General features: G+C 48.5%; 4 protein-coding genes across 4 annotated transcripts; 1 reads left to right on the plus strand and 3 right to left on the minus strand.

Moving 5' to 3' along the window:
• Positions 1–151: 151 nt before the first annotated feature.
• CLAFUR5_08131 (Casein kinase II subunit alpha) lies at positions 152–1,215 on the plus strand (the record flags this gene model as incomplete). The annotated part of the gene is made up of 2 exons (XM_047907279.1): positions 152–266; positions 329–1,215. 2 exons carry the CDS (start codon positions 152–154, stop codon positions 1,213–1,215), a joined length of 1,002 nt encoding a protein of 333 aa, XP_047759380.1.
• Positions 1,216–1,714: 499 nt separating this feature from the next.
• On the minus strand, positions 1,715–1,927 carry CLAFUR5_08132 (uncharacterized protein; the record flags this gene model as incomplete). The annotated part of the gene is given in 2 exon segments (XM_047907280.1): positions 1,715–1,894; positions 1,910–1,927. The coding sequence occupies 2 exon segments, from the start codon at positions 1,925–1,927 to the stop codon at positions 1,715–1,717; spliced, it is 198 nt and encodes a 65-aa protein (XP_047759378.1).
• A 1,186-nt stretch (positions 1,928–3,113) lies between these two features.
• On the minus strand, positions 3,114–3,343 carry CLAFUR5_08133 (uncharacterized protein; the record flags this gene model as incomplete). The annotated part of the gene is made up of 2 exons (XM_047907281.1): positions 3,114–3,191; positions 3,215–3,343. 2 exons carry the CDS (start codon positions 3,341–3,343, stop codon positions 3,114–3,116), a joined length of 207 nt encoding a protein of 68 aa, XP_047759224.1.
• A 1,417-nt stretch (positions 3,344–4,760) lies between these two features.
• Positions 4,761–6,430, minus strand: CLAFUR5_08134 (uncharacterized protein; the record flags this gene model as incomplete). Its single annotated transcript, XM_047907282.1, has 3 exons — positions 4,761–5,211; positions 5,281–5,640; positions 5,718–6,430. The coding sequence occupies 3 exons, from the start codon at positions 6,428–6,430 to the stop codon at positions 4,761–4,763; spliced, it is 1,524 nt and encodes a 507-aa protein (XP_047759376.1).
• Between the last annotated feature and the right edge of the window lie 8,674 nt (positions 6,431–15,104).

Here is a 15,104-nt window from a genome sequence, read left to right on the forward strand (position 1 = left end):
CACCACCAAGGCCGCGAGCCGACCGACTCGCTCTCCTACCGCCATCACCGTGCATGACCCGCGGCACATCACTAGGACGATAGCGCGCACCCCATTCTTGCAGCGCAGAATCAACAACAACATAACGAGGCAGGAACAGCACATTACCAATATGGCGCGGGTGTACGCCGACGTCAATCAGCAGATGCCAAGGGCATACTGGGACTACGACAGCGTCAACATCAGCTGGGGCGTGCTGGAGAACTACGAGGTCGTGAGGAAGATCGGTAAGAGCCGCGCACATGTCTTGCGCGAGCGCTTGAAACACCTACTGACCGTGTGCGCACAGGTCGCGGAAAGTACTCGGAGGTCTTTGAGGGCGTCAATGTGGTTAACTACCAGAAGTGCGTCATCAAAGTGCTGAAGCCCGTCAAGAAGAAGAAGATCAAGCGAGAGATCAAGATCTTGCAGAACCTGTCCGGCGGCCCCAACATCGTAGCACTCCTCGACGTCGTTCGAGACAGCCAATCCAAGACGCCCAGTCTCATCTTCGAGCACATCAACAACACCGACTTTCGGACACTATACCCCAAATTCCAGGACTACGACGTGCGGTACTACATCTACGAATTACTCAAAGCGCTGGACTTCTGCCACAGCAAAGGAATCATGCACCGCGATGTCAAGCCTCACAATGTCATGATCGATCATGAGAACAGGAAGTTGCGCTTGATCGACTGGGGTCTTGCCGAGTTCTACCACGCCGGCACAGAGTACAATGTACGAGTGGCCAGCAGGTACTTCAAGGGACCAGAGCTCCTGGTCGATTTCCAAGAGTACGACTACAGCTTGGACATGTGGTCGATGGGTGCCATGTTCGCAAGTATGATCTTCAGGAAGGAGCCATTCTTCCACGGAAACAGCAACAGCGACCAACTGGTCAAGATAGCCAAAGTTCTTGGCACCGAAGACTTGTTCGACTACCTGGACAAGTACGACATCGAGCTCGATGCGCAATATGACGACATACTCGGAAGATTCCCAAAGAAGAGCTGGCACGCGTTTGTGAATCCAGAAAACCAAAGATTCGTCAGCAATGATGCGTTAGACTTTCTGGACAAGCTTTTGCGATACGACCACCAAGAACGCCTTACAGCCAAGGAGGCAATGGCACACCCCTACTTCGCGCCAGTGCGACAGGCCGAGCAGCAGCCTTCGAACAATGTACACCAATGACTCTGGACCTCGCCCGATGTGCTGGCAGCTTGGTGATTGGGCCTCGCCTCATCCATCCGACGCTTTTCGCCTGAGTTGCAGCCCATGGGCAGCGGCCCACCACTGCCGACCAAAGTTCGGAAGTAATCATACGCTGGGAAACACCGAAATGCGCAATCGTTCGAGGCCTGTTTTGCCACATTCCGTCGCAGGCGTTGAGAAGAGATTGAGAAGCAAGGTGGTGAATTCGCATAAGGGCGAGACTTGGGTATGAGTCCAACAGGTCGTATAGAGATAAGCGATCAAAGCTAAGATGAGATATATGCAGTTCGTTAACGTCGTCAGCCATTCACGCGTCACTCGCCGTCGCTTCCGCCTTCCGCTCTGCCTTTTCGTCCAACGTTCTGACGAAGCTAATAATGCCAGCAGGTTACAGCTTGATTGCTCAAGGCTGTGATGAGAATCCGAAAGTGTCTTTGTATGTCGCCATATGCATTTACCGTGATGTTGGTTGTCGAGCTCAGGTCTTTCTCAGCCAGGGAGATGGGTCATCCTTGCGACTGTGGCTACCCAAGAAGCGGTCCAAGCTGTACGAGTTCTTCTGGTCGAGCGAACTTCCGTTGACATTCGTGTTGGAGTTACCGTTGCTGGTAGCATGGTCTTTGCCATCTTGGGCCTTCACACTGCTGGCATTGCCACTCTGCCTGCGACGTACGTTAGACGACGAGTTCATTGGAAGTACGGCTTGAACCCTGACCTGGATCGACCACCAGTACCGACGTTACTGTTCTGGTTCTGGACAGATGACGACCTCATTCGCACCTTCAGTTTTGTCTTTCAAGAGACGGATCTGGTTGTTCGATGGTCGCAAGATTGCTGGCAAAGGACGGCCTCTTTATGCTGGAGACCATCGCCTCAGAGCTGGTCGTCTGCAATCTCGCTCAAGCAAGACGACCATCACCGTACGACTCATCGGCAATTTCCATTCGTGGAATCTCTCTCTACTGTGTGGCAGGAACATGTTGAGCGACCATCGTGAGATAAAAGACAGCCAAGCCGGCACAATGCCAGGACGCAAGTGCTGGCTGACACTCATCACCGCATGGGCCAGTCTGCATAACAACAACACCCTCCCAAAACCCTCACGATCTTGCCCTGTGCGTATGTCCATCTCCCATCTCCCGCACGGTCCGGCCGCCGCTTCCCGCGCAGATGGTGCGGCACGTGCTCCCACACACTGCCATCAATGCTCACGTTGATCACAGGGTAGTATACCATGGCATCAGGAGCGATGGCGTTCTGCCTTCTCCGACTGGCTAGAGCAGCGCACGTGTACCTTTGCCAGCCTCGAAGTCAGCGAGAGCTGCATCAAAACCACCGGACAGGAACGATCTTGTGACCAAATGGTGTGGCTCGAGTAGCAAGGTCTTGACCGGAGCCAGGAGAAGCTTGTAACTTCACGTCCACTAGCTTGCATGCAGAGCGGTGAACCTTGCTTCGAAATCGCGACAGAAACGGGCCTCGTGCTGGGGTGGTCGATCTTGCCGAAGCGGGTGGCCTGTCGGGAGATGGGCGCTTTTTCGCCTCAAGTCCCGACAGCAGAGGGCACATATGCCGGCAGCGGTCCCCGTCAGCCTTAGCGGGTGGATTGTAAGTTCCCCGACTGCAGTGGTTGGGCGATCATGCACAAAGTCAGGGCATTTGAGGAACGATCTGTGTCTGTCATCGCATCGACCATATTGCGGGAACTACGAGAGTCCCAACGATGTCCCCAACGACCGACGACACGCATGACGTCTACCAAGTCGTTTCAGGGGTCGCAGAAGCTGTCTGGAGCTCGGCGGCTGCTTGCATTAACCAGCTGTTGTGCGCACCAACGATGCATTTCAGTTGCGGGCAGTGACTTACAACCACCACCATCAGTTCGCGGGCAGTACCAAGATTACAGGGACGTTCATTTGCGGAGTCGGCGCGGCTAACGATGGCACAGCGAACGCCTGCAGGGCGGGAGATGACTTACTTGGCTGCCTGCTTTCGCGAGATATGCAGCATCCTGGTTATTGCAAGGTCGCAACTTTTCGCAGATGTCCGGACCTGACGGCATTGGCTCTACACGCACGATCAACGTGTTCAGGTCCGTGAATGCCATATGTCAGGTCAAGCGTGACAGTTCAGCGTGCGACCAATGTGGAATGACGACAGTGCGTCGCTACCGCCGCGGACATTGTTTGCAGACGGCAGACTCGCCAGCAAGTCTCCACGAGCAGCCATGGCATGCGATGCGCTGGTCAAGAGTTCTAGGTGATGAGGAGCACAAGACCAACGACCACACAGCCGAGTGCCCAACCCCACGACAGGAACACGGCTGTAGCCATCTGCGCAACGACTATTCGAATGTGACTCCGAGATACGCATAAAGCGGTGAGTTAACATCATTCTGGCAGCTCAGAATGCCCGCTCACACCCTCGGAAGACTCTCGAATACAACGAGACCGGCTCTGCCTGTGGTGCGCTTCGCCAAGACGTTTCGCGGTTGTCTCATGTGGAGACCGTTTCCACAGCATTGTGCTCGTACACCAAGTGGGTGGAATGACCTTCGTTGCTGTACGGCCCAAGATACTGGAAGGCACCTCTTGATGTCTTTACTGCCGGACTTACATTTCCAAGCGACCAGTCAACCCGAGGCTCACTGCCCGGTGACGTTTGCCATCTACCCGAAGGAGCGTTGTTAACAGTCTCAACGGCATAATCGACACCGACACAGAGTCCCACCCGCTCATTCTGTTTCTCAGCCTCGCGCGGGCTCCGGCGAGGACGGCGCCGGTCGCTGTCCCTACATTGATACCTCGAGTCGATCGATATCGCGAGCCACAGCATGATGCCCGGAGACCACGACCTATCGCTCGGCCGTCTCCCCCGAGAGCCACAGCGCCGAGAAGGGCACCAAAGATACCGGCGCAGCACAAAATTAATCACAAGCGGACATGAAGTGCGTCAGTCCGCAGAGAGCACTGCGACTCCTAGTACTCCACGCTCCCCAGACCTTGCACCCCGTGACGGATGCTTGACAATCTCTTGTTCAAGAAGTTACCAGTAGACCGGTCACGAGCTGTCACGATGCCATCCCTTGACATGCTCGTGCTCCCAGTACATTTACCTCTTTTGGTTCCGTTTGCATTGGTGCACTTCCTCGCGGGAGCCCCACCACGACGGCGAAAGGCATATTCTTGAGGGTACAGGTCCATTCACTGGTAATATTGAGGCTACTGTAGCATGGAGAATGGACCGGTCACCTTGGGATGTGAGAGCACAAACTCGGCTTTGCATTTAGTCCTGCCTGTGGGCATTGTCAGGCAACGACGTGGCCGCGTCTGACAACCAGATGTGCCAGACTAGACATACTCAACGACTTCCTGTCGTCGCTTGTGGACCGTGGAGCTCTATACGGACACTATCCAGAGACAGCGATATGCTCAATGGAAATGACGACAAAAGAGAAATGCATTACCGACTTTTCGGACACACGACCATTTCTTTCGACTGCCCCTCTACGACTACATATGCCCTCACATTCGATCCGGAAGGTGAGCTGGTGAGATTCCGTCCACCGTGAAGTCTTCCAATAGACGGTCATAATCCCACCTCAAGCGATCTTTGTCCCGCTTCAACCTCCCTACATCGTCAGCTTTCCTACTCTTCACATAGTCAAGAGATTCCGCCAGCAACATTTCTGGAGAGGACCTGACCACAAGCAAAGACTCAGTGTAAAGACGACACTTGACCGTGGCGAGCAAATCGAGCTGCCGATGCCTCTTGACAAAAGTCTCCAATCGATCTCTAAACACGAAAGTATCCCAGAGAAACAGCTCGCGAAGAGCCGGCAGCCGACTGGAGAGGACTGTGTCTACGAACACGGTAGTGGCCGGCGCTTCAGGGCTGCCAACGAGGTGCAGACTTCTGAGTCGCGGTGTCCCAACGATAAGATCGACGACTGGGGCCAGGTCCACTGTGGGAAGGCTACGGTATTCATCTCCATAGCAATGGCGTACGTTGAGGCGAAGCTCGCGGGTCCCATGAACCGCTTACCCCAACATCTGAAGCATACCAGGGTTCCTCGCGAGCATGTCGATGGTGATTGTATAGTCGAAGGCTGAACTGCTCACATCGAAAGTGGGAACATCCAGCTCGGCCACAATTAATGCTTCAAGGGTGGTCTTGAAGTGCCTCATCGAATCTTCCCGCTGTGGTCGCTTGAACAGCTTAGACCAAGTGTTCATATGATTCTTCGTTTCTGGCAGCGATCCGTAGAGCTGCTTATACAGGCGCTCGCCGCCTTGGCCGCTGGCCCAGACGTCTTGACCAACGGTTTGTAGCGTAAGCTGTTCGAACTTCCCGGTGCTCTTGAGTGTTGACAAGAGCTCGACAAGTGTTTGCAGCTGCCTACCGCTGGAGCGAAGTCTAGTTCGCGCATCTTGGCTATGGCCCAGCGCTCTCTGATCGCCTCAGCCCCTTCTGGCCCGTACCTGTCGATCACGGTTGCACGACGCCAGTCATGCTGTGTCAATTTGTAGTTCGCAGGGAAAGCTGCAGGTTTCGTGAAGTAGTCATACGCTTTCTCTGGATCAGCCAGCTCGTCGAAGTTGAGGGTCACTTCCTTCATTGCAGGGCCGAAGACTGGATGTGAGGCGAGCGCGAGCGCGATCTGGCGATCATCTTCGACACTAATTATGAACGTTGTATTCGTGAAGCTTTTCTCTGCAAAGCGAAGTGTAGTCATCTGGTTCAGTTTACGGGACGTAGACCTGAGCGCGAGAAGACCAGGATCCTCCGAGTAATACCATCGCCGGTAATCGTCAAGCAGCTCGTCCAGGATCATGTCGAAGACCTCTTGAGGGATGCCCTCGATACCTTTTTGGGCCGACCCACGCCTTCCAGTACGGGCCTTCGCAGATCCGGTCTTGGACTTCGACAATTGCAGCCGTCTAGAGCCTTTTCTGGCGCTACCCCGTGCTTGCGAAGAAGAGGGCTCGTCGGCAGCAGGCTCATCTTCATCAGAGGCCCAGCTGAACTTTTCGGGCGTAAAGTGGCTAGGCTGCGCTCGCGCCTGCACAAGAGCATCAGCTTCTTGAGTGTAGATCCACGCTCTGTCCTGCAGCGTTTGAGCTTCACGCATTAGCTCCTGGGCTTGCTGACACAGCCGTTCCGCTGTGTGGCCCAGGAAGTTCGTGTTGGACATGTTGCGCTGTCTCTTCGGTGGCATGCTAGATTGTCTGTAGACGGGAACCATGAAGGGATTGCTTCAAGGAGTGTACGAGTTGCATTTGTAGAGGGCTCGTCCCAATGGACAAAGGCGCACTCGCTCTCAACTAAGCGACTCAGCCCGCACGCGGCTCAGTGCGACATCGCATCGATCAGGGAAGTCGGATAAAGAGAAATTTGAACACCATATCGCGCTTATAGGTCCACCGTAGCCTTACAACCGTATCTTTCTTCCGATATCGCATACCTACAGATCAGCACTCCATGGACAGACTGCAACAAAAAGATGCGGTACGACTACGTCTAGCATAATCATGCACATTAAAGCGAATGCCCGTCCGTAAGCTGCGAACTTTGGGCCTCGCTGGTCACCATTTTGCCCGGGCCACACAGACCTGTTATGAGTTTCAGCCCATTGAGATCACCATTTACCTGGCAGCCAATCCCCTTTGTTATGAAGAGCGATATAGGGGCTGATTTGCCGCGCGCATTGCTGTTGTGGGCAGCCTGACGACCCGGGTTGAAAGTGTCTCGCGTAGCTTTGCTGTTGTTCAAATCTTATGACAAGTGCATCACCATATCGCTCGGACGTGCACATTGAGCATCACGTTTGTGGCTGTCCAAGACTCAGGCCGACCGTGACACTGACTCGAGGCTGGTGGCAAAGCCTGCTTTCAAGGTTCTGCTGGTAGCAGGCATTCAATATCTGCCTTAGACGACTATGAGTAGCTGAAGAAAGGCATCGCCAGGACCGGTTACAATCGCCGACTTCATCCTTCATAATAACAGAACTTCATTGAGTCAATATAGCGACTTGTCACGACGCAGGAACATATTTCTCGAAAGTCTCATGGAATATCGGTCGTGAGGCTCACATATATTGCGGTATTACTAGTGCCTCGGGTGACTGTCGACGCTCCATTTCATCGAGATATAAAAGAAGCAGTTGTCCCATTGCTGAAATTGCATCTCACTTAGACATCTCCATTCATACGTACAAGTACCACTCTACACACCGTCTGCACGCTATGTATCTCTTTTTGCTGTTCTCTATTCTGCAATTTGCCTGTTCGCAGCGAACAGGTTGTGCAACGCAGACCTGTAGCACATCCGGGACTGTTAGAGAGGGTGTTAGTGTTCAGTTGACGGCCAGCGACTGGTACGGCATTCCCCATAATCGTTTATTCCAAACTCATGCCGATGCGGCAGCTCCCAGCCAGCCTAGAGGCATCGATCCCCTGCACCTGCGTTAGAAAAAGGACCGATGTTTCCCACAACGCTAATTGAGCGAAGACACCGAAACGAAGTCGCCGTCGTCCCGGAGCTTGCGTAGGGCCACGACAGGTGGCTAAGTGTAGGGGCTGCCGAGCGATAATTACATGCATTCGGATACTAATAGCGTAGTATCTTAAACGAAAGGGAGACTACGCCCGTGGCTGTGGCTGTGGCTGTGGCTGTGGCTGTAGCTATAGCTATTAGTCTCTCCGCCTTAGCGATATAGATAGCGACACTTTCGATTAGTTAAAACTAATTTTGTGTAGCACCTATAAGGCTAGCCACTTCTCCTTATCCCCCTATTTGCCTTATCCCCCCTCGTACTAGCTTCGGACTTATATAATTGTCATGGTCTCCCCACAGAGTGTACAGAAGGTGGGGACAGAAGAGCCTCAGAGTGCTCAGAAGTCGTCAAGAAGTGACAGTCCAGCTTGGTGTGTGAGCGCCAAGAGTCACATGCCCCGCAACATTCACTACGGGACCCAGCCCTCCAAATTCACCCCTCTACCAAACCTTGACAGATTCACTTCGGCTCGTGACTGTGTGACTCACGGCACTCCCGCGAGCACCCGCGACTGCGCTGGACCCTGGAAGAAGCACGTGGAAGACTCGGAACGTAGGGCAGGTTGGAATAAGGTTTTGAGCAAAGCTACTGAGCGCGGCTCCGCACGGGTTAGCCCTGTTGATGCGGGGACACGCACTCGCGAGGGTCGCGTATAAATATCTGGCCTTCCCTAGGCCTCTCTTGCTTTCTTCGTCTTTTGTTTTGTGTAGTAATCATACTATACCCTTTTGCATCTGCACTTCGCACCTGCATTCTCGCTTTCACCCTTGCATCTCACAGGCCAGGCTCTCGCCCTGACAATAATACTATAGTATAACGTAATATCGGTATATTTCTTTTTCCTAATAATATCGCTATATTATATTTCTATATACTATATCTTTATACCGCGTAAAAACACGTTCTATTATAAATAGATAGGTATTGATATATAGATAGATAGATATTTTATTAAGCTGTTATAGTACCCTCCGGCCTATATAGCTATACTATCTTGTTTTTGTATATATAGAGGGGAAACCGTATTAGTAAAAAACTCCTCCTCTTTCCCGCCTATCTTTCCCCCCTCGTTCTCGTCTTAGATTTCCCTTATTAAGGGTACGCTAGTATTATAGGCCTGCCCTAACAACTACCCTATCTACAATTCCTCTAGCTTCCGCCTCTTATCTATCTACTCCTCTGTCTCGCTAGCTAGGCTAAACTACTAGAGGTATCCCTACTATAGTGTCGACTAAGAGATTTGGCGAATATTGCCTTTGTCCCTAATAATTAACTTATAGTCTCTCCTTCCCGCTTAGTGCCTCTAATTTCCCCTACCTCTCGCCTACTATAGGCATTGTAGTAGTATATATTCTAGGTTTTATAATAGGTAGCTATACTAGTAGGCTAGGCTTTAGATATCTAGTACGCGTCTCCTAAATAGGTAGGCCCTTAATCTAATATATTCGGACCTAATTTGGATCGCTATGCTTGCTTCGGCCCTTATTAGGTCCCTATATAGCTAGTAATTATGTCTCTAGAAGGCTCGGAGTACTATCGGGCCTATTGTCTTAGGGAACTTCCTTTTTTAGTCCTACTCCTATAGGTAGCTTACTATCTATTCTACTAGGCTTTAGGTCTTAGCCTTGCTCCCGCCGGCCTAGCGAGTCCTACGCTCCTCCTCTTTTCGTACTAGCTATTCGGTACTTGTCTATACGGCCGTAAAGGTAGTAAGGTCATCCTCTTTTTGGCTTGTCCTATGTCCGGCCCCTCTCCGGTAGCGGCTTTCTATCTTATTCTTTGCCTCCTAGATCGTAGTTTATACTAGGTAATCTGTCGTCTTTACCGCGTATAAAATTCTTATTCCCCGGATATACTGGCCGATTAGTAGTGTTCCCGTCTCTATTTCTACTATACTTATTAACGTTATCTTATATACCCCTAGTATTCTATATAGGTTGCCTACCTATATCCTATTTAGGGGTTACTCTATCCGCTTCGGGATCGGCCTGCCTACGCCTCCTATTCCCTAAATCTATGCCCTGTATAATATAGCTAGTTTGATAATCGCCTTATATATTACCCTTACCTTATCGAACATTACTCCCTATATAGACGCCGTAAGCCTCTTTATTAAGGCTTCGTTAACTTACGCTCGACTCTAGGCTTTCTTAATCTATACGTTCTAGCTTAGCTTCGGGTCGAGCTAGATCCCTAGTACTCGTAGCTCTACTAATAGCTTAGTCTTATAGCCTTAGATTCCTACAGCCGCCTTTATATTATAGTACGTTCTCGCTCTACTAAAGTATATAAGCTAGTACTTTTCAGGGGCGAACCGGGCACTATACTTCTTTACCTACTCCTCGTATTTCTTATACCTATCTTTAAGGAGGCGATAGTTCTCCTCTATCGAGTCTAACTAGGCTAGAATGTTTATATCGTCTACGAATCCCGATACTAAGGTTTACGGAGAGGTGAGTATCGGAATTAGGTTAGACATAAGTATTAGAAATAGGATAGGGGAGAGAGTAGATCCCTAAGGTATTCTAGCCTCTGCCTTTACCGGGTCGGACGTATACCTCCCTCGGACTAGGTATATCGTCCGTTCCTAGAGAAAGGAGTAGACGAACTTTATTACCTACTAGGGGATGCCTTTCTATTATAGGATATATATTAGCCTTTAGTATAAGACGTTATCGAAGGCTCCTACGATATCGAGGGATAGTAAGGACGCCGCTCGGTTCCTACTATAGTACTAGAGGGTCTGAATTTGCTCCGTAATTAGCTCTATTACTATTAGTATCGATCGCTAGCTTCTTCCCCCTATCTATATTACTAGGAGTACGTAGTTGTCCTCGGCTAGCTACGTAAGTCTAAGGGCTACTATCTTTTCTAGGACCTTCTCTATCGTATTTAGAAGTACGATTAGCCTATACGATTTGCGCTAAAGATAGTCCTCCTTCTATAGCTTACGTAGTACTACTATAATAGACTCTCTATACGGCTTCGGGTGATACCCTAGCCGTAGGTACGCGGTAAATAGGTTTTGAAGGCTCGGTACGATCTCTTCTCTATACTCTTTTAGTAGTAGGTTTAGTATCCTATCTAGGCCTAGGGCTTTTCGTCCTTTTAGCTTACTTATAACTCCTATTACTATATTAGAGCTAACCGCCTAATCTATGTCTAGGGGTTCCGGGTATATACTCGGGTCGATGTCTATAAGGTCTACCTCTACTTACGTCGAAAAGAAATAGTCGGCTAATACTTTTGCCTTGCCCCGGAGCGTAGTCTAGGCAATTCCTTCGCGGTCTATAATTAGAGGGAAGTGAGGGGTTCGTTACTCTTTAGGTAGTCGTACCTATTTAGTTAGTCTCTATATCTATTCCGAGTGTTCTATAACGAGCGCGATCGTTGCTCTCTAGTCCTATAGCTTATCGCGTCGTATCTATACCTTCTTCTCTTATATCGCGCGATAGTATTGCTCCTACGCCTCTTAGGTATACTCCTTCGTCTACTATCGCCTTGCCCTTCTAGCCTCCTTTACCTTCGTAGAGTATTTAGGGGTCTAGAAGGCCTTCTACTACGTTAAGGGCCGTATAATATAAGTAGATTAGTTCTATAATCGGGGAGGATCGAGGGTAGGGTAATAAGGAACTTTATATTAGTCAGTAGATAGAAACGTAAGGAGTACGCTACCCGGCGTAGTGTATGCCCCGAGCAAACCTACGAGGTATAGACGGCCGCTTTCTAGAGATAGGCTACGGTAACGCGAAGGGCGTCAAAACCTAGGGCTTAGTATATACTAGTAGCGACGGCTAATACTATCTATATAGCCCGAGAGGACGGATACGTATATTAGTTAATAGAGAGTACTAAAGGGCTTAGGCCTATAGAGGTAGATATTAGCTTAAGGAGCAAATAGAGAGGGAGGGCGTAGAGGGAAGCTTTTACTCCGGGCTAACCTCTCGAAACGAGGCTATACGGTAGTACTAGATAAGTAGGAAAGCGCGGTTAAGACTTGTTACCTTATCTCGTAGCTAGCTTACTAAATACGATTCCTTCCTTACCCTCGACATCGTAGGAGCCTTCGACAACGTCTTATACTAAAGGCTAATACATATCCTATAATAGAAAGGTATCCCCTAGTAGGTAACGAAGTTCGTCTACTCCTTTCTCTAGGAACGGACGATATACCTAGTCCTAGGGAGGTATACGTCCGACCCGGTAAAGGTAGAAGCTAGAATACCTTAGGGATATACTCTCTCCCCTATCCTGTTTCTAATATTTATGTCTGATCTAATCTCCCTACTTACCTCTCCGTAAACCTTAGTATCGGGATTCGTAGACGACATAAACATTCTAGTATACTTCAACTCGATAGAGAAGAACTGTCGCCTCCTTTAAGATAGGCACAAGAAATACGAGGAGTAGGCAAAGAAGTATAGTGCCCGGTTCGCCCCTAAAAAGTACTAACTTATACACTTTAGTAAAGCGAGAACATACTATAATATAAAGGCGGCGGTAAGAATCTAAGGCTATAAGACTAAGCTATTAGCGGAGCTACGAGTACTAGGGATCTAGCTCGACCTAAAGCTAAGCTAGAATATATAGATTAAGAAAGCCTAGAGTCGAGCGCAAGTTAATAAAGCCTCGATAAAGCGGCTTACGGCGTCTATATAAGGAGCAATATTCGATAAGGTAAGAGTAATATATAAGGCGATCGTTAGACTAGCTATGTTATACGGGGTATAGATTTAGGGAATAGGAGGCGTAGGCAAGCCGATCCCGAAGCGGATAGAGTAACCTCTAAATAGGATATAGGTAGGTAACCTACGTAAGATACTAGGCGTATATAAGACAACGTTAATAAGCACGGTAGAAATAGAGACGGAAAAACTACTAATCGGCCAGTATATCCGGGGAATAAGAATTTTATACGCGGCAAAGACGACAGATTACCTAGTACAAACTATAATCTAGGAGGTAAAGAATAAGATAGAAAGCCGCTACCGGAGAGGGGCCGGACATAGGACAAGCTAAAAAGAGGATGACCTTACTACCTTTACGGCCGTATAGACAAGTACCGAATAGCTAGTACGAAAAGAGGAGGAGCGTAGGACTCGCTAGGCCGGCGGAAGTAAGGCTAAGACCTAAAGCCTAGTAGAATAGATAGCGAGCTACCTATTATAGACGACTAACTACCCTAGTAAGTAAGGGCGCGCCTAGTGACCTTAGGACAGCTTGCGCGTAGGTGTATATACTTACCGGTCTACGGGCCGTGAAATATATATATAGTAGTCCTAGAAGAAAATAAATCTGAAATTTTTAGATTCCTATATTTTCGCCTTATAGAGAGATTCCTCGTAAATCCCTAGCTTCCTACTAAGGTCGCCTCCTAACTGTATATATCTCAGCAGTACCCCTATATACCCCTACTACGTAATTAACCGTTAAAGGTTAACGAGATTCGACGCGTAAATTTCAGGGTCTAAAGGGGCCCTTAGCTCGTTAACATATCCTCTCCTATTACGAAACTATCCCTAGTTTCACCTTCGCTACGCTAATATAGACTAAGAAACTATACCTATAAGTTATACGTAAAGAAGGCGGATCCGGCGGCTAGTCAAGTAGTTAGTCTAGAGATATTAAGGAGATCGTAAGTTCATTCTATAAGGGGCTAAGGAGGCCAAGTCAAAGTCTAGTCTTCGTAGTAAGCCTACTTCTAAATTAAGGATATAGCCTAGAAATTAGTCAAGTACGCTAGAAACTAGGTACTTGAACTAGAAGCTAGTTTAACTAAGGTTATAAACCAAAACCACTAAGTGAACTCCTTACGCCTAAGAAAAAAAGAAATAATAGAGTCCTATCCCTCCTTTAACCTAAATCCTAGTGAATTTGGCCATCTCCTCCGTAGTAAGGTTATAAGGCCGTACCTATAGTCTCGTCGGCTTAGATTCTAGTTTCGGAAGTATAGTAGCCCTATTAATGCCTATTAGAAGTATATTGTCATCCTCTTCGTCGTTAGATTCGGACGTAGTAGGTCTGTTCTTGTTCGGAAGATCGCCTTTTTCGACATTCTTGACATCAACCCTATCCTCTAGCGCTATAATGTCTTTAGCGTTAGGAAGATTAAGCTCCGGGTCCGGTCTTAACTATAGGATCAGCTTTAGGTTCTCTCGGGCTTATATACCCTTTAACCTCGTACTATCAAGCTCTTCGAGGACGTATATACTAAACCCCGAGTACACCTTAGCTATACGATACGGCCTAAGCTAGCGGTACCTAATCTTTCTAGATAGGTCATCCTTATACGGCTTATCGAACTTAACTACAAGATCTCCGACCTAGAACCCCTAGAAGTTAATACTACGTTTAGTATTAAAGTATTCCTTACTTAGGGTACGAAGCCTTACTCTTCGTAACTATAACTCCTAAAGACTTATGTCCCGTATCTATAACTAACGCGCCCGAATAGCTAATAGCTCCTCCGTTGATCTAATAGATCCCTATTTATAGTTCGCCTATATCGGGTATTCTACCTCGATCGGGAAAATAGTACGATAGCTATATAGAACCTCCGCCGGCGTTATGCCCGTAATTCTAGATACCGTGGTTCTGTTAGCCTAAAGCACCGTAGTAATCTATCGTTCCTAGGACTTATAGGTGTTCTTAGTAAGCTTAGCTAATGTAGCTAGAATAGGTCGATATCCTACTTCTATAGTTATATTTAACTACGGATAGTAGAGTAAGATCCGGATATGCTTAATACCTATACTAATAAGCATCCTCTCCACCTCCCCTTTGTTAATACTAGCGTTATTAAGCACAATCTAATAGTAGTATCTATACCGGCTAAACACTATCTCGTATAGGAACTTAGTAATCGCTCGCGAATTTAGAGGCTTCCGTACGACCTTCGCCTTAATCTATCTACTTAGAGCTTCTCGGGCGATAAGTAAGTACCCGTTTCTATATACGTAGACGGGATCGTAGTACTACCTCTCTCCTATAACCTACTAAGTCGATAAGTGCATTTCTCCTACTCTCTAGTTACCTTCGCGAAAGTTATAAGGAGTATAAGTCCTTACCTAATTCGACACGTCGGAGAAGTAGCCCTTCTAGTAATACCGGCTAGTAATAAGATTATATACTAGCTCTATACTCCGGTAACTATACTTTTCGTAATAGTACATTACGATCTCTTTCTAAGTATTATTATCGTCTACTACTAGCTATATCGGTATACCCCTTCGCCGCTAATAAAACAAGAGCTTGTCTCTTAAGTAGTACCGAGGACTCTTCTTAACGAGGTTTCGATACTTAGCCCGGGTGA

Source organism: Fulvia fulva, chromosome 3 (genome assembly GCF_020509005.1).
Source record: "Fulvia fulva chromosome 3, complete sequence".
NCBI lineage: Eukaryota > Fungi > Ascomycota > Dothideomycetes > Mycosphaerellales > Mycosphaerellaceae > Fulvia > Fulvia fulva.